The 25607-nt window shown below is 41.1% G+C and overlaps 1 protein-coding gene across 1 annotated transcript in view; it reads right to left on the bottom strand.

Annotated features, from left to right (window-relative positions):
- Positions 1-15418: 15418 nt before the first annotated feature.
- The window catches only part of LOC104270420 (hemicentin-1-like), a gene marked incomplete at its 5' end in the record, with an annotated part of 49474 nt that continues 39285 nt past the window's right edge, over positions 15419-25607 (bottom strand). The window contains 10 exon segments of the mRNA XM_009864784.1: positions 15419-15785; positions 16058-16184; positions 16822-16941; positions 18915-19265; positions 22034-22162; positions 22985-23110; positions 23429-23542; positions 24006-24140; positions 24392-24511; positions 24948-25010. Of these exon segments, the coding sequence (XP_009863086.1) occupies positions 15419-15785; positions 16058-16184; positions 16822-16941; positions 18915-19265; positions 22034-22162; positions 22985-23110; positions 23429-23542; positions 24006-24140; positions 24392-24511; positions 24948-25010 (1652 nt within the window).

The raw sequence follows: 25607 nt of genomic DNA, 5'->3' as shown, positions 1-25607 counted from the left end.
TCGGTCTAACAGCATGCCAAAACCAATTCCCGTGTGAGCTTAGAGACTACGTAACAATGTGAAATAACAGCAAAAGCGAACTCTGAGATGAATGTGGGGGCTGCCTGAGGAAAAGCAGCCCAAGACCTGATCAGTGGTTCTCAGTTGACCTGAACCCACTGAACGGAAAATGAGTTGCAAGGGGAGGTAGCCAAGCTCATTGTGAGTTTGGGTGACCTGATGTTTTAATTAACCTCATTTCTTTGATTCTTCTTTAAACATGCTGAGAGCAGGCATATAAGAATAACAGCGCATTTCAGTTAAAGAATATGCTGATTTTGACAGTCTTTTCAGGAGAACAGCAAATCCTTCTAGATGTTTAGCTTGACTTTCAGATTAAAGTAATTTTATTTAAACACTTGCAAAATGATCTTTAGAATCCTTGAAGTCGACATCTACTAATAGGAAGAATTATTAGAAAAGGTGTAAGGATGGAGAAGCTAAAGCATGTGGACTGCAGTCTGTCAAATTCTAGGAGATTATTTGCAGAATGCCCAACAATATGCAACTGTTGTTTGCAGATAAAGAAAGAGCTCCTGTAAAGATAGTGTATTTAAAATAAACTTGTTCTTGTGAAATTCTGAAGAGTTAAAATCAGCAAGATCTAACTATGAATAGAGGTAAGGTAAGCTCCTAGCTTTTTAAACATAAATTTATGACCTTTTTGATTGGGTGGATGTGCGGTTACCTGTTTCTGTAAAGGGGGTTTTTTTGGCTCCAAGAGAAGGGTAAATTTGTAACTGGGTAGAGCAAAAATTTTTCTAGAAGCAAAGTGTTTTGAGCATAGATATTTAAATTCCAAATCCATTTGTTGCTCACTTTTGGTGTATTAAAGTGGTTTTTATATACAAATACTAGAATTTTGAGGATAGGATAGGTTAAAGGGTTATGTTTCTGAAAAAAAATAGAAACAAAACAGTATGTTAAATAGGATTTATTTTTTCTTCAGGCTTATGTATTCAGAGGCACAGATCACAAATTGCAGGTGCAAGAACTATTCAAAAAAAAAAATAAAAATGCTGTGGCCTGAACTGTCCCTATCACCCACAGCCAACTTGCAGGAAAATGAGAGAAGGGCTAATGTAGCGTTATTTGGGTGTCAGCGATACAGAGTACAGGCAATACAGAGTACAGGCATTGCTCTGCAGTGGAGCTGCTGGTGCATTGTCCTTTTTACTTGACACAAGACTTTCTAATCCTGAAACTCTCTCAGATGCTTCAGTAAGGAGTTGAGACTGATGGTGTCCTCAAGTGAATTGTTCTGCAACTTAGCGAAGTGCCGGCATGAATTCCAACTTGTAGACATTAACATACGGCAAAACTGAGCTTCATTCAGTTTGCTTTCTGTAAGGAGCACAGAACAAACTTGCACGCTATTCAACCTCTGATGAAGCTTGAACACTTATGCGGAAAAGTATACTGGAAAGGTGTGTGTAAATGTGTTGTCTAATTTACAGAGTGAAGAACTAGCAGGAAAACAGTTATTTGCGGTACTTCATAAATGTGATGATAAATACTTCATTAGGACCTTGCTACAAGTAATAACTAAATGATTCTAGGGAGGCATCAAGTAGGCAAATTCTCTATATTAGTTATATACATCAGTAAAGTATATGCCTTAAGTAATAATGATACTGTATTCCAGCCTGTTACATCTTAATGAAAAACCACAGAAGACCCAAGCCTTTTTTTTACACTGTGTATAATAAACTTCAAACTGACAATGCTTTTAAATTCCCAGGGCTTATGCAGAAGGTAAGTGGTTTCCCATTCTGAAAGAGCTTCAGAATATGTATGAATCTAGAATATTGTTTTGGGGCTTTACTGAGATTATTGTGTTTCTTTCTGGTATTTTTGATGAGGAGAACATGAAGGACAGACCAGCACTGTTATGTGACTATGCTGTTTTGCAGCTGATGTAGACTTTTTGCTTCCTATCCAATTTACTGAAATACGTGGTGACTAGAGGATTTACAGTGTTGGTAGTTACCTTCTCTTTTCACCAGCTGCCTTAGATCCAGTGACAAGCTGGGCCAATTAAGGTAACCTTGAAACATCGTACATTAACGAGAAGCTTAGCAGGCAAGCTCGAACCTGGAGCAGCGAAGTTCAAGGATGTCTTAGAGGATGTAACCAAAAGCATAAATGAATCCCTCAGTTTTGATGGAGATGATGTATTGGTTTGTTTGGCTGACGGGGCGCTGATGGCAATGGGTTGGGCTGCAGACACAGGACGTGCAAGGAGACGTAGAATTTGGCGTCTGCGACGAGCTACCCAATTGTAGGCAGTGGGGACTGACTGGAATACACAGTCATGAAGGGAGCAGGAACAGCCCTCTCTGCCAGAGGATAGGTTTATGTGTTTTTGTCTCTGGGAATCCTAGGGGGCTTGAGGAGATGGCTGTGGAATTTGCAAAGGTTGCGTCCGTTTGGCACGGTTTTAGGGCTGATGTTATATTCATAACATTTTGTTCCAGGGCTCTTGGCTTGAGCTGGTGACTTGGCGTTACTTAATGGTAACGCCCTGGTGTGCTTCTCCTGAGGACTCAGATTACTCAGCGAGGTTATTATGTGGTCAGATAAAACTACAGTTATTGTGACATGTTTTTGAGATTTTTCTGGTGACATTTTAGATCAGCACGCTTCTGAAATTCAGGATTCTGGAAATTCAGGGCCAGTGAAGGTGGCCTAAGACCCTGTGGTCTGATAAGGAATACTGTGAAAAGTTTTGGCTGCCCGTGCAGAAGTTACTGGAGCTAAGACAGGTGAAGAGAGGCTGCAGTACTAAGTAACATAATAGAACTATGCAAGTGGAAAGCATAGAAGAGTTTAGCTTCTCAATTCTAGCAAAGAAGGGCTTTGATTTTTATGCGTAAATACATCGAGGCAGCAAGGATCCAGGGGACCAAGAGGAAGCAGGTTATTTAAACTGAAGAGTAACAACAGCTGAAAGTCAAGTAGTTATATGTGGTTTATAAGTAAGATTATGCAGAAAGTTAGAATAAGGTTCTCAGGCATCGTACCACTGCGTTTTGAATCAGCCTCTCATCAAATGAGTTTTACGATGGAGCTGGATGTGTCTTTGAGCAGGTGAAACGCTGTGGGAGAAAGGTTTCGGTGATGCAGGAGGTCCTTCCCGATGTCCCTGCCTTGCTCTCCTGTCCGTCTGCCTCACGGGAAGTGGAGGCTGTATTATTAACCTGTTGCAATTTTTGCGAGGGTATTACTGAAGACAGTAGGCAGGGATGGTTATTTTGGAGAAGTTACTTCACTGTAAATGGATCCAATGAGTTTCCATTTACTAAGTCATGTGTCATGGCCATCTGTTGAAGAGTCTTATTTGGGCAGCATGTAAAAGTTTGCCATTACATCATTATATGGAGCAATAGTCATTTCCCAGTTTCCTGAGGATGGAGCGCAAACACCGATGGCCCTAATATTTTACCCCCCCCTTTCCTGCTGGGATACTTGCAGCTTTCTCGGTGGCTTTAGAGTACTGGGATGAGGAGGGGAGGAGAACTCTATGGCTTCTCTGAGCTCTGTCCTTCTGCTTCTGTGAACTACGTACATCACTTACTGTTTTCCTCTCACTAACCATGAAATTTAAGCAAATTTTGACAAGAATAAGGATTAAAATACAACCATGGGTACCATAGTATTCATAAATGATATGACATGTAACATCTGCAGCTTTCTGTGTCATATAAAATTTTGTAGCATATTAATACTTGGTGTTCAACACAGTTCCCCCCCCACTGAGGTTGTCTGGTATCTGAAGGAATGTTTAAGTTCATTATATTGTTGCAGGTGATGCTGTTAGAGTGTCTTGATCACAGTATAACATGTCTTTTAATCCAGTTTTGGAACAAAAGCTAAAGTTGAACTTATATCTTCTTAGTAACAAAGATGATGATAAATGTTATAATTAATATCTCCCTCAAATACCAGTTTAAGATAATACAAGATCATTTAAATGCAGCCTCCCCAGTTTATACATTCTTTACAAAATTACATCATGAAAGAGTAAGAATGAGAAGTGGTTATGGTTGCCATTAGTCTTTCCACATAACTGTTGAATAAAAGGAAATACTTGTGTTAGCCCAACCGTAAAGTAAGATTATGTTCTTCTGAAGTTCCTTCCAACCCTACATTTATTCATGAAAGCAATCCACAATTCTCCTAGCTGTCTCAGTTAATCTATGAATAGTTACTTGGAGAATGAAGCCATTCATAGAGCACGATAGATATCTGTAGTTTTTGCTTCCTTTTTCTTTTTTTTTTTTTCCCTTCTTTTTTTTCTGTGAACGTTGTGCGTGTTCACCCCCTGGGACCTTTGATGTCTGCCAGGATGGTAGTTTACTTGTGATTCATATGTGGACTTCAGAAAATATGGACACTTAGTGATGATTTCGGGGATATGGTGTTATTTCATCCTTTTAAAATTTTTACAGATATATATATAAAATCACTGTGTTTGGAATAATATTAAAGAGCATTGCAAATAAAACTTATTTGGAGCAATTACTCTGTCACAAGACTGTCTGGCAGATTGCAGGGTTTTACCAGATGTTCTGATTTACAAGTACTGTTGCTCATCTTGCAAAGTAAACTTATTTTAAATCAGACCAAAACAGCTTAAAAAAACCCCTCACTGCATACTAGATAAATCAATCAAATATTTATTTACAGAATCAATCTATGGAAAACCAGAGTAGAAAATTCACTAAATAACTGTTGCATCAATGCTGCTGTTGGCAGCAGAAATGACAATTTGTATAGTAGTTGGTTTTGTTGTTGTTGTGGTTGCAATACATCAGATTTAATCTAAAAAATATAAATCAATGTCCACTGAGAGCATCTAGCAACAGAAGAGACCTAATGATCCTGTGATAATTCAGGCAATAGCAGTGCTGGGGGTTTTTTTTCCCCTCATCAGAGTCTCTCAAAGGTGATCTACAGCTTGCTTGGAACATAGGGCCAACATTGGACGTGATAGTCCAGATGAAATTTTATGAGAGCTAATAAAAAATGAAGCAGGAATATATTGCATGTCTTGCATGCAGTTGTTTTATTCAGGTATTGATGGGTGGCTTTTTCCGTCTCAGAGTGAGAACATTAACTCTTATTTAGCTTGTGATCCTCAGTAATAACTCGGTTCCTTTTGAGAAGTGGCCGTAACCAGGCACCGTGCAGTTGTACTTGTGCAGGCGTAGCTTCTTGTGTATTGTGCCAGCTTTGGTCTTTTGAACAGATCCTGGTTGTTACAGGTGTATCTTCAATAGATCAACTTGGTTTACAACTCTAACCATAATTTTGCCTTCTACCTTTTGGGTCATCTGCTAGTATTAACCCTGCCCTGATAACAAAAAAGAAGTCTGGCCTCGTAAACTGCAGTACAAAAATGCATGATCTGTGGTTGCCTCCCGTATGTTGGATTGTAATTATTTATTCTTCTCCCCCATTAGAAGCAAGAAGTGCCAGGTACTTATTTCTGTTGACAGTCTTATGAATCTGAAAAATGCATATTCCTTCTGTACTCAGCACAACACTGAAAAAAAATAGAATTTCATTCCAGAAGTTCAGACCTAATGTCAAACCCATAACTGCAGATATGCTTGCTAATTAACAAGCCTCTTTGATACTGTGTGTTTTCTACTCTTAGCAGAACTCTTAGCAGAAGAAATTAAACCAAAAGAATGAAATCCCAAACATATTAAGGAAAAAACATTTCTATCAATTGTTTCAGCAAATATGGATGGAAATTCTGTTTTCTGATTTGAAATTGTCCCACTGTGCCGTGGAAATCTGGTTGCATTTCTAAGCGCTCACATCCTCTGTGAAGAACTGCTCAGGACTATGTCAGGAATCAGTGACAGCTCTCACTTGGGCTAAATTTGTAAATCCATGGTGTCATATGAAACGTGATCCAGTGTTTGCTTATGCCCTTTCTGATTTAAATCTAGAGAAAGCCTTTCTTTGATTATTGGGATGTGGTGCTGGTGAGAGATACTCAAGTCTGTTGATGTTCACTGATCCATGGAATTCTCCTCTGTGCCCAGCATTTGAGTGCTCCAAACGCAGCCCTGCTCCATCACCGTCTGCTCCCGCATGCTTGTGCTCAGCCACAACGGGGATTCAGTTTAGCCGTATCCTGCCTGCTAAAACTCTGATTTTGTTGACAGCAGTGTTCATATTTTCAAGAATGCCTCTTTGGCGTCGGGGGTTTTGGTGTAGCACCCCTGGGATTGTTTCAGTTCACCATTTATATCTCAGATTGTGACCCAGGGGAACCACCTGCCCTTTTGCTAGGAGCACGTCAGAGAACAGGTCTTGAAATTCGTGCACGCACATCTTGTGTATTTTCTGTCTGTAATGGAGTGGAGTTTATCTGAACTTTAGATACAGCATTTGTAAAACTGAAAAAAAGAAAAACAACTTAATAACCAACCCCTTTCATAAGGGAACTCGTTATAAAAATGCTGTGTACCAACACTGATAGATGTGTGATACCTTTTCAAACTAATTTTCTAGATAACTTCTACAGAAAGTGATGTTGGACTTCTTTCCTGTAGATATGCATTTCACTATCTTTGTTGGGTTTTATCTCTTAATGACATCCTAACAGAGGAGGACTCTGGAAAAGGATTTGAAAGAGCAAAACAAAGTACTTATGTGTGTGTGGAACTTCTGCCAAGTACAAAGGCCAATGTGAGAGGAAGAGCAAACAAAATTGAAAGTCTAGCAAGGCTGTTTCTTGACAGTAAAAAAAGGCTGTAGAGGACTTGAAAGCAAAGAAGTAGCACCTTACGTTATTAGACTAAGATAAAGGTAGTTGTAGCAGCAATCAGAATTATTTTGAGTGGAGGGAGGAAGAAGGATTTGCTGTGGTCAGAAAAAAAAAGATTATTGAGACATGGCTGGAAAGTCAGTGCTCGTGCTGTAATAGTCATTGCAGCTTTTTAGATGTGAATAGAGATGGCTGTAATGTTGTGATGTGTGAGAAAAAACCTTTGACCCCAGTGTAACTCAGACCAAGTGTCTGATTTGAAGCTGTTGTCTGGGTTGCATAACTGAGTATTTGTTGTAAGAAACAAAGGCTGGGAGAAAAGCCAGTGAAGAGACAGTTTCGACTTTGCCAGGTTGAGCAGGCGGACATCCATCCGTCCATCCGTCTGCGTGTATCAGACTGAGACTTATTCTAATTAGAAGAAAATGATGTGGTTTTTTCTCAGCTCAGCTTTTTTAAGTCAGAGGTCTTTGTCAAAATGCTGCCAATGTTTGCATCTTCCCCTTGCAGGACTGTCTTTGCTGGAAAAGTAGCTGAGTACTAGACCGTAGCACTAAAGCATCATGTTAAGCATGGAATGAATCAGTTTAGAGATACACAGTGACAAGCTGTCACCACGTAAAGTAGTATGAAGATAATGCAACATGTATTACAAAGTGTTATGCAAATTAAATGCCCAGGCACAGCCAATTCTCACTCATACGAATACTTGTAAAAAATCTGCCAATGATTAATTTATTCACATGTCTGTGGATCGTGAAAATGTCCAGATTTTAGTGTGTCTGGTTTAGATTCAAGTTTCAGTTTGGACATCCAGTGCCTGTTGTTTTTCTGTTAATTCTTTTCTAGCACACAGGTAGTAGCTAAACCAGCGCTGTGTGATTTATTTAGATAATCAATAGGACTTTACAAACAAACAGTGGCTTGTCTGTCAGTGGCTGAACTTCACTTTTGAACCTGACTGCTCAGATAACAACTTCAAAAACCTAGTTCTCTGCAAAGTGCGGACTGGATTTTTGTCTTGTGTATCATTTTCACATCTTTATTGGGAAAATTCATTTTATATCAGCTCTAAGTAAAATTTAACTTGTGCTATTATTCTTAGTATCTGCTGAGAACTGTTTATGTGATTAATAGATATTTCAGTTAGATTAAGTGTCAAAGGCAGTCAGGGTTTTTTGGCAAGGTTGTGAGAGACTTTCATTTGGGAATCAGTGATGGCTCTTTGCTTGTCTACCATAAAGCTACTGCATGTAGTAAAAATGCCATGATGTTACCTTGCTGTGCATTCTAGTTGGTGAACGCAAACCACTTCGGTGCCACAGACTTATCCATTAAATGACAACGTCGTCTATGCGTCCAAAATCTTTTCAAACCATGAGCTGTGAAATGTTAGCAGTAATATTTTGGCAAAGGCTTTGCAGGGTTACACCCAGTTAGAGGTTCTCTATCAGTCTCCCCATCGCTGAGAGCATGGCAGAGGAACCAGTAAGCAAACCACAAATGTTTTCGTTCAAACGAGGCTGGAGTGGAGAAAAGCAATCTGACCTGTACAGTTGGTAAATATGTGAAGATCTGTGAGCTAATTCCCTTAGCAGACGATGATGAGGAAGGATGAATAAATTTGATGTAATCAGAGTTATTTACAAGGTTTGTATTCAAAGTCCAGCTCTTTTAAGCAGAAATCAGACATAATAGTTTTGTTGCAGGTTTGAAGGTCTTTTCAGTCTATCTCCCACTTCTAAGCTCTCTCACATTTGAGATTTGTCCACAGGTGCTAAACTGCCAGGACATTTACGCAGAAACAGCACTGCTGATGTACAAGAGTGCCTTGCCCTTCCAAGTTTATCACTAAGGCTCCTGTAGTCCCTTCAGCATGTGTTTTTAATGTTGTTTTCTCATGGTATTTTTGCTTCTTAAATTCCAGTCGGAACATCCTGCATTTTCCTTTTCAGATGTGGAGAAGCCCCCTTTGTTGGTCCCTTCCAGTGAGGACCTCTGGGGCACTTCTGTTGTTTCTGTGGCATTCAGGAATCCATTATTCTCCCAGCTTTTCCAACGTCACTCTTGAGATCTGCACCATCAGATTTAGAGGCATTCTTACTAAAAACCCATGGTGGCTGTGAAGGCTGTTAGTGAGAGGAACTTTGACACTGCAACTTACTTGTGTTTTACACACCACTGTATTTACTAGGTGTTGGGGGATATGGTTTAGGGATGAGTTTTGCAGAGTAGGGTTAATGGTTGGGCTCAATGATCCCAAGGGTCTTTTCCAACCTGAATGATTCTATGATTCTATGACAGGAGCAGCTAGGGCCCCTTATAGGATTCTTCTCTGCAGGGATCCTGGCTGGGTTTTGCCTCTGAAGTTGTGGACCCAAATTCAGGTACATTGGAGTTTTTGAAGCTTTTATATACAACTTTATTCAAGTGTTTGCCAGTGGCTGTGTTAGATTTTTCTGTAGCAATAATTTGGCCTTGCTTTAATTATGGGCTAGATCATATCTGTACCACTCAGATTTCTTGATACCTCTCAGCGATTCTCTAAGAGAGGCTTCATTGAGACACTTGTTTTGATCCAAGCAGAGGAAAAGCTGGACTACTCTTTCTAGTCTGTTGGTCCTGCCCTTCTGTAAGCTGTTAAAAGCTGTGGAGGGGTACTTGTCTCGTCCGTAGTCAGCTGAACCCCTCTGAATTCCGGGTGAACTCTGCACATCAGATTTCCCGTGTGATGTTATACACAGCATACAGATTTTCTTTAAAAAGTCATGGCTGAGGGATCTTCTACTCAAGATGTCTTCTTCTGACCTCTATGTAAAACTAGTCTATAACTTCACGTGGGGTGAGAAGTTATTAAAATGAAAGTGAGCTGCATCTCACTAAATTTCAAGCCACTTCAAGTTATCTCAACTTGCTCTCCGTCCCAAAATGGCCATGCTTTTATAGTCCTCACAAACATTGAAAAATTGAGGTTATTTATCCATCAGATTCTCTTCTCCTTGCAGCACTTGCACGGCCGCACTTAAGAGCACTTCTGAACCTTTGCTCTGTAATCCAAACAACTTCTTGGCTGGCTCATGTTTCTGATGCTCCCATCACTTGGCTATTCAGAAATTATCATCTGAATCTGTATTTGTGTAAAATATTAAAGAACACTCCTTTTATTCATATGTTTTGTGTCTGTAGGCAAGTACTCTTTCTTTCCCTTTCTAAAACTAAATTTGTCAAACCAGGAGAACTGTCTGTGTGTGCTGTCTGGCACCAGTTGTATGTGGAAGATGCTGAATAGCTGAAAGCTGTGATTTGAAAAGTGATTGGAGTTGGTTAGGTGCAACCAGACATGCAAACGTGTTAATAAAAATCCGCTTGCCAGATAGGGATTACATTTGATGTTATTCACAGAGCACAGCAGGGTACGCTGTGCTTGGATGTTAAGTTTATTAGTGCTGGGGGTGTGATATGTAACACCCTCGCTAGCTCTGGCAATCGGCTGGTGCTCTTGGTGTTTCCTTTCTGTTTCAGCTACCCTGTGCCTCGAAGTTTGTCCAGAAAAAGAAAGAGCAAATCAAGTCATTCACTAAGAGCATCTTAAGGCCTGTGTGGAGTCACAACTCCACGAGTGGAGCATTGCTCTTTGTGCAGGAGTTGAAGCCATTTGTGATTTCCCAGCAAGAAATACAGCCACATGTAAGCAAGCCATTGACCTGTTTGGGCTCTTGAGCATTCACTTTGGAATAGAAAGTGTTTTAAACTTCCAGACTTTGATTTCTCAGTGTGGCGCTGAGTCTTTGCTGGTGATATCCATTTAGGTTTTGCGCTGAATCAAAAAACTCCTCATCTGAGGCAGAGGTTGAAGCCCAGAAGGCTGGAGGAGCCTTCATCTGCCCATGGGCTTGCTCAGAAACGAAGTGGGAGACCTGTCCTGCAGCCCTTGCCCAGCTCCGTCTTTGTATTGCAGCATCTCGCCAGGGATTAGCTGAAACGGAAATGTGCCAGACGGCTCGCTTTGCATCTCTTGGCCTGCGTGCTGGTCCCTTCTCGCGCGGTGCTGTGTGTCCTGTTCTCCGCCCATGTGTAACCGGGGAGCAGGCGGTTGGATTCCAGCCTCATAAGCTAATCCATGGATTTCAAAAGCCGTTAACAAGACAAGTTTTTATTGGCAGGAGCCTTATATTTGAGCTGCCAGAACTAGAAATGCCTCTGAAGTCAAAGGGTACCGGAGTTCCCGCTTGTGCCCCAAAAGCAGAGTCCTGCTGTGCTGACGGGAGAGAGGTGATGACTGCTTTACTCATTATCCTTCTCTTGGTTTAGTATCCGCTGTCGGCATCTCACTTGGCAAGTAGACACGTGTCTGTAAAGCCAGTGCTGCTCTTGTCTTCTCTGAGCATCGTTCTCACCCAATAACTCCTTTTCCCTTTATCCCACAGTACTACGTGTTCTGCCTCTGTTCACTGCTCTACACGTTCAGGTTTTAAATTCAGCCAGTGCACAAAGGAAGACAAGACACCGGTGGATTTCCTCTCTCGAGGGACAGGCAAAGTGGATTTTGAAGGAAGGTATGAGGGGGGAACTGCACTGATCTTCAGTTCCTGAACACCTGCCATGTAACAAGTGATGCTGGTTGCAGACTGGCTATCCTCACTAGCAACTGGCCCCAGTTTTGTCTCTGAACAACTTTTTGTGCCTTATTCCTCTGCTAGAACTTACATTTGGAAGGAATATAAGGATTTCACAACTTTTTTTTTTTTTTTTTTTTTTTTTGGCATAGTGCTGCATCCTAAGATATAGTTTTCTTTAGGCTTTAATAAGCAAAGACTGTTTCCAGGAGGAAAAGTGGGTCCATTTGTGCCCTGGCAAAGGCTCTGATGTAGCAGGATGTTTTCCTGGAATACACATGTGGGCTGGGTAGCCTTGGGCAGGGCTGTGGGAAGTTGGTGCCTGATATCTAAAACACCTTCATTTGGAGATGAGCTTCAGGCAGACTCATGTGCCCAGCTGCATGCTGCTGGAATGCTGCAAAGTGTCACACTGAAACTAACTGTATGTATAAATGATCTCTGTAATATTTAAACCACATTTGCCGCCTTTCATAGGGTGCGTTCAGTCGTGGTAGTGGAGTTAATGAAAAGTTGCCATGTTCGAGCCCAGGTAAGGCCCAGGAGTGGCTGTGTAGCCAGTGTTGTGGGGTGATGTTTCAGGAACAGCTGCAGGAGGAAATGCTGTGTTACCTCCTGTGTCTTCTCATGTTTCTGAGATTTAAGTGGTACCATTAATAATGTTGCAGACAGGGACAAACAGCGGGAACTAATTACCTGTGGTGAAAGTTGCGGTGATGATGTGGGTGTTTTTTTTTTTGGTAAGAACTTTAGATTCTGCGTTCTGTTAATGCCGTAGCGTTAGCATGCAAGGAAGAGGGTTTGATCTGCAACCAAGCAGACAGATACTTACAGATGGACTTTCTTTTTTTGAAAGAGATCACATTATAGTTTATTTAACAGGGTTCCTGATTCTTTGCGTGGTGCCTTTTACCATGCTCTACAAATCCTTGACTCTCTTGACTTGTGTAGTGGTTTCAGGCAGGTGTTTGTTCCTGCTCTGCTCAGTGGCTATTGCAATAAATACACTCTTTAATTAAAATACATCATAACGACTGAGATAAGGCCAGCAGAGAGCCAGCAGTTCCCCCTCAGCACTGATGCAAGCATAAATGGAGCTCATCTAGAAAAGCCAGGTTTGTTTCCTGGACCTGCCCTGGTTATCCCAAGGTACAACCAGGTGGTGGGAATGAGATAAAGAAACCCACTGATGTGTCTGGGTTGACAATAGGACATCACTCAGCTTTTAAAAATCCTGCAGGTACTAACCTGCCTCTTACCTCTCAGAATAGAAAATCATTTTGTAATAAAAAATAGACTTTTCAACCTGTTGGCAGTAGGGTCAGGTAGCTTGTGGAGGCAGAACTGCAACAAGTGTATTTTCTCTGAGATTTAATCAAACAAGTTTGTTTGATTGAGAATTTGTAACGTAGAACGAGATGCCCAGGGAAGGGAAGGGCATGGCACCAGTTCTCCTTTATTCACAGCTTCCCTGCAACCAGTCAGTGACTGAAAAACATAAAGCTCACAACAACCCAGGCCTTGCAGGTCCCTCAGTCCTGTGGCATCATCTCAGCATAATTTACTAACGGCTTCCATAGGGGCAAGTGGCTCCTCCTGAGCTAGAGCTGAGCACCAGAATGGCAGGGAGTGAGAGCGCAGCGGGGATGTGTCCAGGGGTGTGCAAAGGACTTCTGTCTGGTAAATTACTAACCTTAAAAGAAGTATAATAGATTTGCCTTACAGCCTTTTAACTCTGTTATTGGTCGGGAGGTTTTGTGTTTTTTTTCCTTCTCATGAAACATAATAGAAATTTTCTTTTTCTTCCTGTCCCATAGCGGAGTTAAAGTCCTGTAAGGACATAATTTTCATGTGATTCTCATCCCTCAAAAAACTGAGATAACTACCCATACTTATTATAGCTTTCTTGCATTTCTCCTCCCCTCATGGCTTCGTCACAAAAGTTAGCTTCTTTTTCTTCCTACACTGCTTTTACTTTTCAAGTCAGGCTTCCAAGAAACAAACCTGTTGTGTTTGAAATCTGTCACTTGTATAAATTGGTATTGAGAGACCTATAATGTTAAATCATCCTTGTATTTCAGGGCTATCTCACTGGTTGCAATAGAAATAGAACAAAAAAACAAGGTTAGGGGAGAACTGGGGTGGCTTTCGCTACAGATTGTTAATAATAGCGAATTAGAGAGTCAAAATTCTATCAAAGAACAATTTGGGCCTCTGGCTAAAAATGTACTTCAGTGCTGGTGATAATCTTTTGCCAGCCCTGAGTGTCAGGTAAGGGGAATATCACTGAAGCCAGGTGGGTATTAGGGAAATGAGTTATTCCTGTTCGTTTCCTTGCATCCCAGTCAGGCAACACAGGAACTGGTGGAGTTCAGCCTTAGTCTGCACCTGGAGAGGCTCTGTTGACATCTTTTTTCTCACTTTGACTGAAAAATGGCAAAACTTTTCGCCATGAACATGGGTAATTTCCACACTGGTAATCTCCAACCTTAATGCCATTCAATGTTTTTTTTTTTTTTTTTTCCCTTATGCACATGGGAATTCTAATGACTTACTTATTTCATGTTTAGCAATGAGCTGAGTCTATTTATGAATAAACACTGTCTTTAGACACAACAAGAAGTTACCTCTTGGCAAACCCCATTTCCTCTGAGGAAATGAGAGATGTCTACTAGGCAGTAGGCTCTGGATAAAATAAGAGGCTTTACGGTAAGTGCACCACTTTCCCTAACCTGGAAAAAGCTGCAGGCTGTGGGGAAGCACAAAAAGCAAAAAGGGGGGAGAGTTGGCTGCATCTGCTGCTGCCCGAAGTGGGGGGGGCACGCTTTCTTCTGTATTTTCCACTGGCATGACAGGCAAGTACCTCACCCATGAGAAAATGGTTGTTTTCAATGATAAAACTCACAGCAAATCTAAAAGACAATGGGAACCTTTATTTTGATTATTTTCAATGTATTGACATTGTCCTTTTATGTAGACTTAACTGTAAAACACTCGAGATACTGCATAGAAAATACACGTAAGGAAAAAAAACATATATACATTTTCATAAAAATAGAATACATCTTGGCAAAATTACCTGTGTACAGTGTATGGACATTATTGAACCAAACTTACATCATCTTTGGAGAAAAATGTTCCATTTGCAAAGAAAACCCCAAACATTTTTAGCTAAGTTGAGAGTACTGGAATGCATACCGTTTTGTGCTAAATAAATGGCTATACCAGAACGTGAGAGTATAAAAGATGTAGTAGTTATAAAATACCTGCTGTGTAGTGTAGAAGTAGCCATGTTGTTTTTTCTTCCAAAAAACAGTGACATCCCTAAACTTGCATGGAAATCAAATGTACCAGTTCCAAATTCTACTGTAGATTCTTTAGCTGAAACCAAACTTTAATATAATTTCTTTTCAGCCTTTGTAACCATTAGGTACAGTGGTATTTGGTTATTTTGAGCACATGACATAGTATATTACAGCCCTAATTCTATCAAGTATTTGTTAAGAGAAAAAAAAATCTAATAGATATAAAAATGTAAAACACTTAGCAACCTTTAAAATATGTAGACATTATGGTGGTTTCTTTTTTTTTTCTCTTTTCTTCTGGTTAGGCTTTTTCTTAGTTGCTTTCAACCGAGGCTGCTCCTTGCTTACTGTTTTGCCCACATACTTCTGCTCATACCAGTCTTTCTGCTGGTTTTCAGAAAAAAACATGGAACATGACTACTCCAGTGTAATAAATAAAGCAAGTGGTAACAGGTCCTCAGAGCCATGGATCTTCCTCTCAGATTGCAGCAATGGGACTGAATGGGCAGCCTCGGGGAAGGACGGAAAAAGAAAAGAGCATAGCACCACTCTGAAGTGACATGGGTCACGACGGTTTGGCAGGCAGTAGAGTCAGTCTGGAAGTGGGAATACCCACCGGCATTTACAAACATGGTTAAAATACTGTGATTACTGTCGGGTAGTTTGGGTGTTTAATAGGGGTAGGCCGACACGGCTATATAAACAATGAAAGTTGTCTGATACTCGATATTTCCACTGATGCTGTAGGATAAGGCTCTGACTCCCATGCGGTACGTCTTGGGCTCCCGCAGCGCTCGCGTGGTGAACACAACTCCTTTCAAGTTCTCATCTCTCAGGGCAAATGGGATGGCCGGGTCCTCATCTGCCATTAGGAAAGTCGTCCTTGGGTGCACGACTTGATCGTGAGTGTAGGCGACCAGGCGGATTAAATCCTGACCGGCTGCTATGCCGAAGGGGAGGGAAAGGAGCTTGTATTCCAGGGCGTAGGTACTCAGGTCACACTCCAGGTCATTGGCCGGGCAGCTTTTGAGGCAGAACCTAGGAATGAGCCCACAGAGAAGATGAAATAGGAAAACAGTAAGAGGTGAGTGCCAGCCCAGCTTGCGTGTGCCCACTGCTTTCTGGTTCTGCTGCAGGCAAAACATGGAAAGTCACCGCTCGAGAAACCAATGATCATCCTGAGTGTTTGTTAACACTTTACCTTTTGCTGTACTGGTGCCAGGCAAACTTAGATAAAGTTTCTGGTGACAAACATGGATTAAGGATCCGAGCTTGGGGTGTGTGATAAAGGGGACAGAAACAAAACGTACCCAGAAAGAGGCTCCCGCTGGTAATTTGGTGGACAGGGTGTGTCTATGCACTGGTAGCTTCCTCTCATGTTGAAACACATCTGATTTGATCCACAGTTAATGTTCTGCTCCAGGCACTCATCAATATCTGAACGTAAAAAACCATGTAAATAATCAGCTGCTGTTTCTTAGGTGAGTTTAAGAGTTACAAACTAGCCAGGCCAGTAAAGGCTGAGCAGGCTGCAGCGTCCCTCTGGACAGGGCAAAATCTTTGAGGCTTCTGCCCTGCTCCAGTTTGAGATGCTGGAGTCCCTAGTTCTAATAATGTGCATTTATCATTGTTTGGCGTTTGGCATTGTTTGGCAGGATGGCACATTGTGCAAGAGCTGCCCCACAGCCATGATTCATTGTCTTGTCAATAGAGACTAATTAGGTAATTTTTAATTTATTTTTTTTGTGTCAGAAAATCTGACACTACTGGCTTTTTTGACAGAGGTGGACTAAGGACTGTGTTGGATTTGACCCTGCTGTTTACTGGCCTGGAGTTAGATGTGTAAGGTAAGGTCACAGGAGGAAACTTGAGAGAATAATAAGCTGCAATTGTCTAATTTGATGTTGTTTTAAGAAGCATTAAAATGTGAAATACAAAAACTACTAAAATTTGAAATTTTGAATACTGAACCTCATGAAGCAAATTAAAAAGAGGTGGCTTATACATGTGCCAAATACGATGTGTATCTTGTTTATTTACAAATCTCTTTCTGAACACTCAGAGATCTCTGTACCTTGACAGGTTTTGCCGTTGGGCATAAGGCGATAGCCGGTCGGACAAGCACACTGGTAACTGCCCAGCGTGTTCCTGCACTCGTGCTGGCAGGTATCTCTGGTTTCACATTCATCAAGATCTGTGGAGAAGAAACAGGATTATTTGAACCTGGAATTGAAGTGAGGTTATTTTTTGTCCTATTTATATATAAGAGTATGGACAGAGTTGGCGGAAGTTGTCTGGATCTCGTTCTCGCATGGGATTGAATGGGTAAGACTGGCAAGTGCTTTCACACCTTACCTTCATAACTTTTTAATAGTGAAGTCAGCTTTGAGGGGATCATCACCTCTTTTGATGGCAGCCATAGCTAATACATATTCTAGCTGAAGAGACCAGTTCTGGGAAGAAAGCAGGGGGACACGTGCAGCCTGCACATGGCAGTGAGATTATACAAACACAGCCTCGTCCCCAAAGCAAGCTGAGCTGCTGGACCATAACAAGATTTTAGGAAATACCCAGATCAGTTATCTTGCCTGAGGAAGCCTTGAGAGTGGGGATGTAGTTCTTACAGTTAATGCCTCCTCAGGCAAAGCCATTTTCCTTTTCAACCACCCCTCTTCATGCCATGGGAGTGAAGAAAGCTCAGTATCCAGAAACACTATGGAAAAATGCTCCTTTTAACTTTTTTTTTTTTTTTAAATCTCCCTCTCAAATACAGAACTACCAGCTCACTTTATGTAAAATTTTCAAGGCAGACTGGTGTGACTGAGACACAGATCATAGAATTTCTTTTGAGACATCTGCCTAATTCAGGAGAGCACTAGAGGCCCTGCTCATGTTAGCCTTATGCAAGATTTGCACGATTAAACCAGCCTTTGTTTCCCTTCTCTTCACCTGGTTTACAGGGGTTGCATTAGATAAGAATGCAAACACAGAAGAAAGGCAGATGTGACAAAAACTTAGAGTATGCTGTTACCAAATCCTGACGGATGGCTGTTGAAAGAATTTTCTTTAAGGGAATCATCATTTGGGTGTATGGTTCATATTAGTATTTTTTTAAATACTTCCCAGTGAAAGGGAAGTACAAGAATATTAACTAATTCAAGCCGAGGTGAAGATTCTATATTTTAGCTTAACTCTTTGATCAGCAGTAACTGTATTTCAATTGAACTGCTCTATCCATAACAAACTGTGACTACCAAAGTATCTTTATAATGTAAATAAAATGTCCCACTTGTATAATTTTTATTAATAAAATTATATTCATATTTTTAAACATTATATATTGCTAGATAGTTGTAGCAATAATTCTGGTTCCTAGAATCTAGTCAAGCTAAATGCTTGATGGTTAGAGGTGCCAAACACCTTTGTTCCCTGTTGGTCTTCAAGCATGTTTGACTTTACACCTCTTAGAAAAATAAAAGAAAAATGAGGGCAGAGTTTGCCGGTTCCCGTAACTACATGGCTCTCCTCATCACAGAAAAAAAAGCAGCAGTGCAGTCATTGTCACAACATATGACAAAACCCCTGTTTGCTTACTTACAAGCAGTGAATTACATTACAACTCGCTCTATATCATGACTACTTTTTAATTTAAAAGATAATTTACAAGTAATTTAAAAGCTTCTGCTTATATTGCCCATATGGCAGCAACTAACAGTCCTGGAGCAGTGCTGGCACCAGCCCTAGTGTGCTCAGTTCTAAAAATCTTCATTCCAAACCTTTTTCCGCAGGGTTATTACTGCCATCCGTGGGAGTCTGACATTAGCGACATCCCCAGGACCAGACTGGCTCTACTGCTGAAGTGAGAGAAAACTTCACAAAGGTGAGCTACTACAGTCAGAAGAAAGAGTAACAGAGGAAAATCACTTGCAAACACACACTGAGGAGCACAATTAAAACAAGAGGTTACAAGGAGGAAGTCTGAAAACATTTTTGCTACAACATGCTCAGGAGACAAGAACATGCAGAACTCTGAATATTATCGGGGTAATATGAAAAAAACCCCCCACAACTCAGCACCACAAACCATCAGCCCCTGGCACATATGAAACAGTAGCCTAAGAATAAGGACCAAAACAAGAGAATTGTATAGATATGACTGACATTTACCTACACATCTGTCATTTCTTGCCTCATAGCCTTCAGGACAAGTTTCTCTAATGTTCCTTCTAGTCCTGGAGAAAGGTATTCTGCTGTTTCTATACTCTGAGAAGGAGCTGTAGAGATTTGAGGAGTGCCTGTAATACTGTTGCTGTTGATAGTTGTCTCTCACAGGGGAGAATTGAGCATAGTTATAGCTACTGTAATAGGCGCCATAATTTGGCAATCTCTCCAATCCAGCGCAAGATTTCCCATCACCTAATAAGTATTGTCCAGGTGGACAGATACACGTGAAGCTGCCGGGGGTGTTGGTGCATTGAAATGCACAGGGTTTAGGCACTTGTTCACATTCATTAATGTCTGCTCATGTGACATGATCCAGAGCAACAAACCATGTGGAAAGGAGAAAAAAACAAACAAACAACAACACGTAACTATACGTACGTATGTATGGACATATATACTTAGTCTGTGGAACAAACCAAAGACATAAAAGCGAGATCTTGAAGGCAATAAAACCTGTAGAACACAAGGCCAAGTAGGCAGATTATTCTGTCCTGTACAGAAATACACCTTTATTCTTCCTGCAAGGCTGTGTGTGACAGAAGGCTGTGCTCATGCAGGACAAGAACTCTGCCAAAGGTCTTGCCTCGGGCGTTACTGACGGTGAGGTGTGGCTATAAAATGGGGATCCACGTCTGCTGCCTGGCTTTGGCAGCAGCAGGGCTGTGTGTGATAGCCCGAGCCCCAGCTGTTCCTGCTGGTTATCTGAAAACATGTGCTCCCTGTGGAGCCATTTCATTCATTAGTTCAGCCTGGGCTGCCCACTACTTAATTTTTAATATGGCAACAACTAATACAAGTATCAAGTTCATATTGCTTCATTGTGTGCATAAGATGAAAAAACACGCTAGTCATATACATGTAAAAGAATACTGAAACTCCTTATTTCCTTAAGGCTCAACTGTTTTCCAATTGCTGAGTTTAACATTCTGTATCTGCATAAAAAAGCCAACAGGTATGTGCACTAACACCTTTAAAACAACCAGTGTCCTTGGAACAAGTTGTAAATAAGCAATATAAGACTGTCGTACAAATAATTAAAGAAAACGGTGAAAACTCAGGCAGTTAGTTTGGTAGAATCATCCTGTGCAATACAAGGAAAAAGGAAGGCAGGAAGTCACTTGGATTTACACCCTTGGCCATCACTGCCTCATGGGTAAGCCTGAGTCTCCACTGGACTATGTCCATTTGATTGTGAATTGTGCACTGTGAATATTAAGTATTTACAAGAACAGGGTGGAATGACTTTGAAACTAAAATAGGTATATTCTTGTGCATCTTCAGCTTGAAGAATGATATTTAATTTTAAATTCTAGGTAGTCATGTGTGTGTTACATGCAAAAATGCTTTGTAACAGCTTTTTTGTAATGCCCTCCCATCTGACACAGACTGCTGAGATCCCACGCAGTTCACAGAAATCCTGCAATTTACTTCAGTGGGCGTGCGTATATCTATGGGTGTTGTGATGGCAAATGAGCAGCTCGTCCCCACCTAACAGGGAACTGGCACAGAGGACTTCACTCAGGCTAACAGCGGCACAGGTACGAATAAAGTTCAGTTCTTTTCCACTCTGGGGCCTTACTTTTCAACTCCTCCCTGTCCTCTCTGGAGGACAAAGAAAACAAGAAAAACTGTATTAACAAGAAAAACTGTATTTTATTAGCATGTGTGAACTAATATCTTTGATGCATCTACATTTTAAGTCTGATTTTAAGCAGATAAAAATTCGAAGGTGCATATAGGTCATGCTAATTTAAGAGGAAGCTTTCGGTGGTCCTTGGCCAGAAGACAGCTTTAGGGCAGCTGCTAGTGCTTTGTGAAAATCTGCAGTCCTAGACTTTATCCAGCTTATTACTGCTAGAAATTTAAATGGTTTTAATATATGTTAAGGAGTCTGAGATTGATTTTATTTCAGTTGAGAGGCAGCTGGTGGAAGTAATGTCTTGGTCTACAGCCAAACAGTTTCTTGCTGCAATTTAATCTCTTTTAAAAACCCCAACACATTCCTTCCTGGCTTTTTGTAGGCCAAAACCTTAGGTTGTTTAAAAATAAAAAAAACCATAATCCTCTTCTCCAAAGCCAGCTGTTTATCACTTCTGACAGCTAATCTTGAAGAAGTCCTCGTGGAGGAATGCCTCTCTGATATAATACGAGAGCGACTGAACCCACCTTCACTTAGCGCTATAGGCAAACATAAATAAATCATTATTATCAGGGTGGATCAGCCATTATATTCTACATAAATGTGAAAAGGGTGAATCTAAACAATCCTAGTGTCATCCTCAGGTTTGCTAAATGCAAGGGAAGTGCTTTATGCACTTGCAGTAACATCATACATTAAAGTCTAATGTGGATAGTGAGAGAGCCTTCAAATGCTCCGTGTGTGTGCGTAGGAGAAAGCTCTGCGTGTTTTCACGCCAAAATGTTCTACGTCGATAGCAGAGGGGAGTAACGACAAGGTCAGCATTCCAGGAATCAACAGGAATCCTCCTGCCCTGCTGTGATCCACCCAACCCAGACCGGGCAGCGTGGAGCGCCCTGTACCTACCCACCCTGCCTGTTGGGGGACACTCGGCGCAGCTCTCCCCCCCCGCCACTCGCTCGCAGAGGCAAGTGCTGGCCGTACCGTGCCCTTCCCTTTGGGTGTTCTCTTTTAGGGGAATCCACGTCACTCCCTGTTTGACTGCTTTCAGGTGTGAATCAGCGCGTTGCAGGGTACAGCCAGGCACGTTGCACTGGCCGGTCAATCAACAAATCTGACCCGATTTTTAGAAATGAATCCACTTACGGAGTGGCTGCTTGCCACCTCCATCCACCAGTGCTCTGAGACTCCATATGCTCTCTTTTCAGAGTATGGACCTATAACAATCTCTGTTTGGAATTGTTTAGTTTTGACTGTTTTGAATGGGAGACTTTGTGCCAAAGTTCAAAATTACCCATCTAAAACAAATCTGTCTATATAGCATAGTCTTCAAATTGGATAGCATTGCTGGATACATTACGGCAAAAAGCCCAGCCTAAATCAGCAGCAGAAAACATGGTACTAATGCAGCACGACAGCTTACCCACACAAGGTCTTCCAACTCCCTGGGACCGATATCCTCGTGGACACACACAGCGGTAACTTCCTCGTGTGTTCTCACAAATCTGGTTATAGCGGCACTGGTGGGTTCCATCCTGGCATTCATCAACATCTGCAGAGAACAAGGCAAGGGAAAGTAGTTAGATTTTTTTTTAATCACAATTTCTTACAGCTTTCAACTTGTTAATCTTGACGGATTGGACTTAGGCCACAAATGAATTTGGATCTCTAAGTAGATGTGGCCTCTGAACATAAACTTTTCTTACCTGGTGCCAGGATTAGGCACTGCTCTAAAACAGTTTGTGTTACAAATCACAGTCTGTGTTTCATAATCTGAAAGCAGATTTTGAGCAGATACACAGATAAATATTTCAACTGTATTGCATTTATACATGCTTTTTCTGTTAATTGTCAAAACTTGTAACTGAGGTTTCTAATGTGTTTCAGCTGCTGTCCAAAAAGACGTGATCCAGCTTCCTGCCATATCCCACTAGAAAAGAAGATTGCGTAGTATACGTTGTATCAGTTACGTTTTAAAGCATGCCTGATGAGCAGCAAGGGCCTGTGATGTTGATCTGGAACTCCTGCGACAAACCCTTAAAGCATTCACACATGGGGCAAAACATTTCAGTGAACAAACAATTTGTAGAATTCAGGGTGACAATGCAGAAAAAGAAAAGATGCTGAGGAAAACCTTAATATTCCTTCTTAACAGCAATGGAGAACCAAGTGGCAAGGATAGATCTGCTTTTTTAATACCAATTACAAAAAGTTAAATACATAAGTTCCCAAAAAGGAAAAAAGGTGATGCCTTAGCATGTGCAATTCTTAACTGGTGATGTCCTACTTCCAAGATTAATTTTTTTAAAAAACTAATTTAATTGTTGTCCCTGTGCTTACCATCATCATACAGTCCATAAACACTTCTACTCACCAATGCATGTTCCATTTTCAGCTTTGGTCATTCCATTGGGACACAGATCGATGCACTTATAACCACCACGGGTGTTTTTGCAAAGTTGATCAGGCCTGCATACGTTCTGCCTGCACTCATTTACATCTTATTAAAAAAAACCAACAAACACAAAAACCAAAGAATGGAAATAAACTCACTTCCTTATGTTCAGTTCCTAAAGAGCAGAATAATTCAGCTGTAATTATACCATGTACATGCATGTGAATGCATCTCATGCACATTTATCAGTCAGCCCAATTCCCGCTTCCTCTGCCTTTCAGTACAAATTCAAAAATATGTAACAACTCTCTCATCTGTGTGGGATTTTCATTCATAAAGATTTCTGGTAACAAACGTAGCAACAAGTAAGTGTTGACCTATGCCCACAGGAAAGGGAATGAACACTGAAAAATCCATTCATACCGATGCATTTTCTGCCCTTTAGCTGGTATCCTGGATCACAACCACAGTGGAAGCTTCCTAAAGTGTTGAAGCAACGCTGGTGACAGGGGTTGGACTCCTGACACTCATTAACATCTGTTAAAAGACACAAATCCTTGATAGCATAAGCTGTGACCTGCCTTGGGGTCCTTTACCTGAGCAATGTTTTGGTTGAGTCCACATTCTGGACTCTGCTTTGGCCTGTGGTCATTACACTACTGGAGAAGCATTTAATCCTCTCGCCTCTTTGTAAAGGAAAATGCACGTGGGACACAAAAAGCAAGAATGTTAAGTTATTCCCTAATAGGATTTTAAGTTGATTTCTAAAGATGAAAAAAGCAGAAGACTTAAAAAACCTCAAGCAACCCAAAACAAAATAGCCCAAAAAAAACCAACCTACAAAACCCCCCAAGTCCAAACCCCCACAACCTTAATAATGAAAATTCATAGACAAGGTATTTGGAAATGCAGCTTTTCAAAAAGTTACTTTCAATTGTGTGAAATGGAGCATTTTTCACTTTACGAAAGCTAACACCAAACCCCAAAGTCCTCTCCCTACCTTGGCAGCTAAATCCATCAGCTGTCCTCCTGAAGCCATTCCCACAGCGAACCACGCAGCGGTACGAGCCGATGGTGTTCTCGCAGTCCTGACCAGCGTGGCAGCTGTGCCCACCTAATGCACACTCGTCGATATCTGCCATGAAAAGCAAGCTGTAACCCTCACTGTGTCAAAATGAAGCACACGTTAAGCAGCATCTTGAACATGATCTGCTGTGAAATACTTGACTGCAAGTACATTCAGGTACGAAATAATTCGAATACCACCAACAAATTATATTCGAGAAAATGGCCCAGCCCAAACAGAACATTTCCCTGTTTTAAGTGTTGATTTAAGTGCCATGGGGCTTCTTGTATCCGGCCTGTCTGCAGCAACACTTCTCTTACCCTGACATGTTCTTCCACCCGCAGAGATGGTGAGGCCTTGCGGACAAGAGCAGTAGTAAGATCCCATGGTGTTATGACAGGTGTGGGAACAAGGATTCCGCACAGTGCACTCATCTTCATCTGGAACAAGGAAACATTTGAAAAACCAGTGAGACTTTGAAAGATGTGACAGGTAACTCCATCAAACCAGATGGTTTGATGTCTGGTAGAGCCCACAGGGCAAAACTAAATCTTGTTTCTTGAATATATTCCTTAATTTATGAGCTTTTGAGGGGCGATAAAGTAAGCCCACAAAATTATATCAGATGAATGATCTTTTATCAATGGTAACTTAACTTACTTACACTTTTTGGAGAACACATTGCATGCTTTGACACCCTAGGGTGTCCAGAGAAGTTGTGCATGGGCCAGGTTGGATGGTGCTTTGCGCAACCTTGTCTAGTGGGAGGTGCCCCTGCCCATGACACAGAGTGGGAACTAGATGATCTTTAAAGGTCCCCTCCAACCCAAACTGCTGTGAGTCTGTGATTCCACACCACCCTCGTCACATCAGTACCTGAACAGTAAGGCCCCGTCCAGTCCAAACCAAACCCAGCAGGGCACTGGTTGCTACGATCCCCTGGTATGGTAAAAGAAGCACGTGTTACTTGTGAATGAAAATAAGCTCATTTTATTGCTTTTTAAAAAAACTCTTTAAGAATTGCAGCCCAGCTATTTAGAAAAGATTTATTATACTTGGACACTAAAATAAAAACTTTGAAAATCCAGACTTAAGTATTTTTTCTACTGGGCACTAAAAGTCAGCAGTACTTGGGTTTTGCTGGTTTGAAAAACTTTAAGCAGGTGGGGGGGTTCCCCTCAAAGTCATTGCCAGTTTCATCCCAGCCTAATACATCCTTTGAAGTTCCTCCATAAAGTTTTTGTTATTAAAAGAATAAAGACCATTCAGTTTCACTTCAGGTAAAAGGAAGGAAATAATCCCAAACCAAACAAATCACCATGTCATAAATTGTGGGAAGTCACCATGGAAGAACACAAGTGCGTACTATGACTGTAATGGAAAACTCTGGTAGAGACTGCTGAGAGACCACATGTGTTTTGCTGATGGAAAATTGATAATATAGATGAATTTTTTTTTAAAGCAATATACTGATTGTTGGAGGAAATAAATGCAAATTCCAAAAAGGCTTGGCCAGATTTATGCACAGACATAACT

Source organism: Apaloderma vittatum, unplaced genomic scaffold, assembly GCF_000703405.1.
Source record: "Apaloderma vittatum isolate BGI_N311 unplaced genomic scaffold, ASM70340v1 scaffold39492, whole genome shotgun sequence".
Classification (NCBI taxonomy): Eukaryota; Metazoa; Chordata; class Aves; order Trogoniformes; family Trogonidae; genus Apaloderma; species Apaloderma vittatum.
This window is presented reverse-complemented; position numbering and strand designations above follow the sequence as displayed.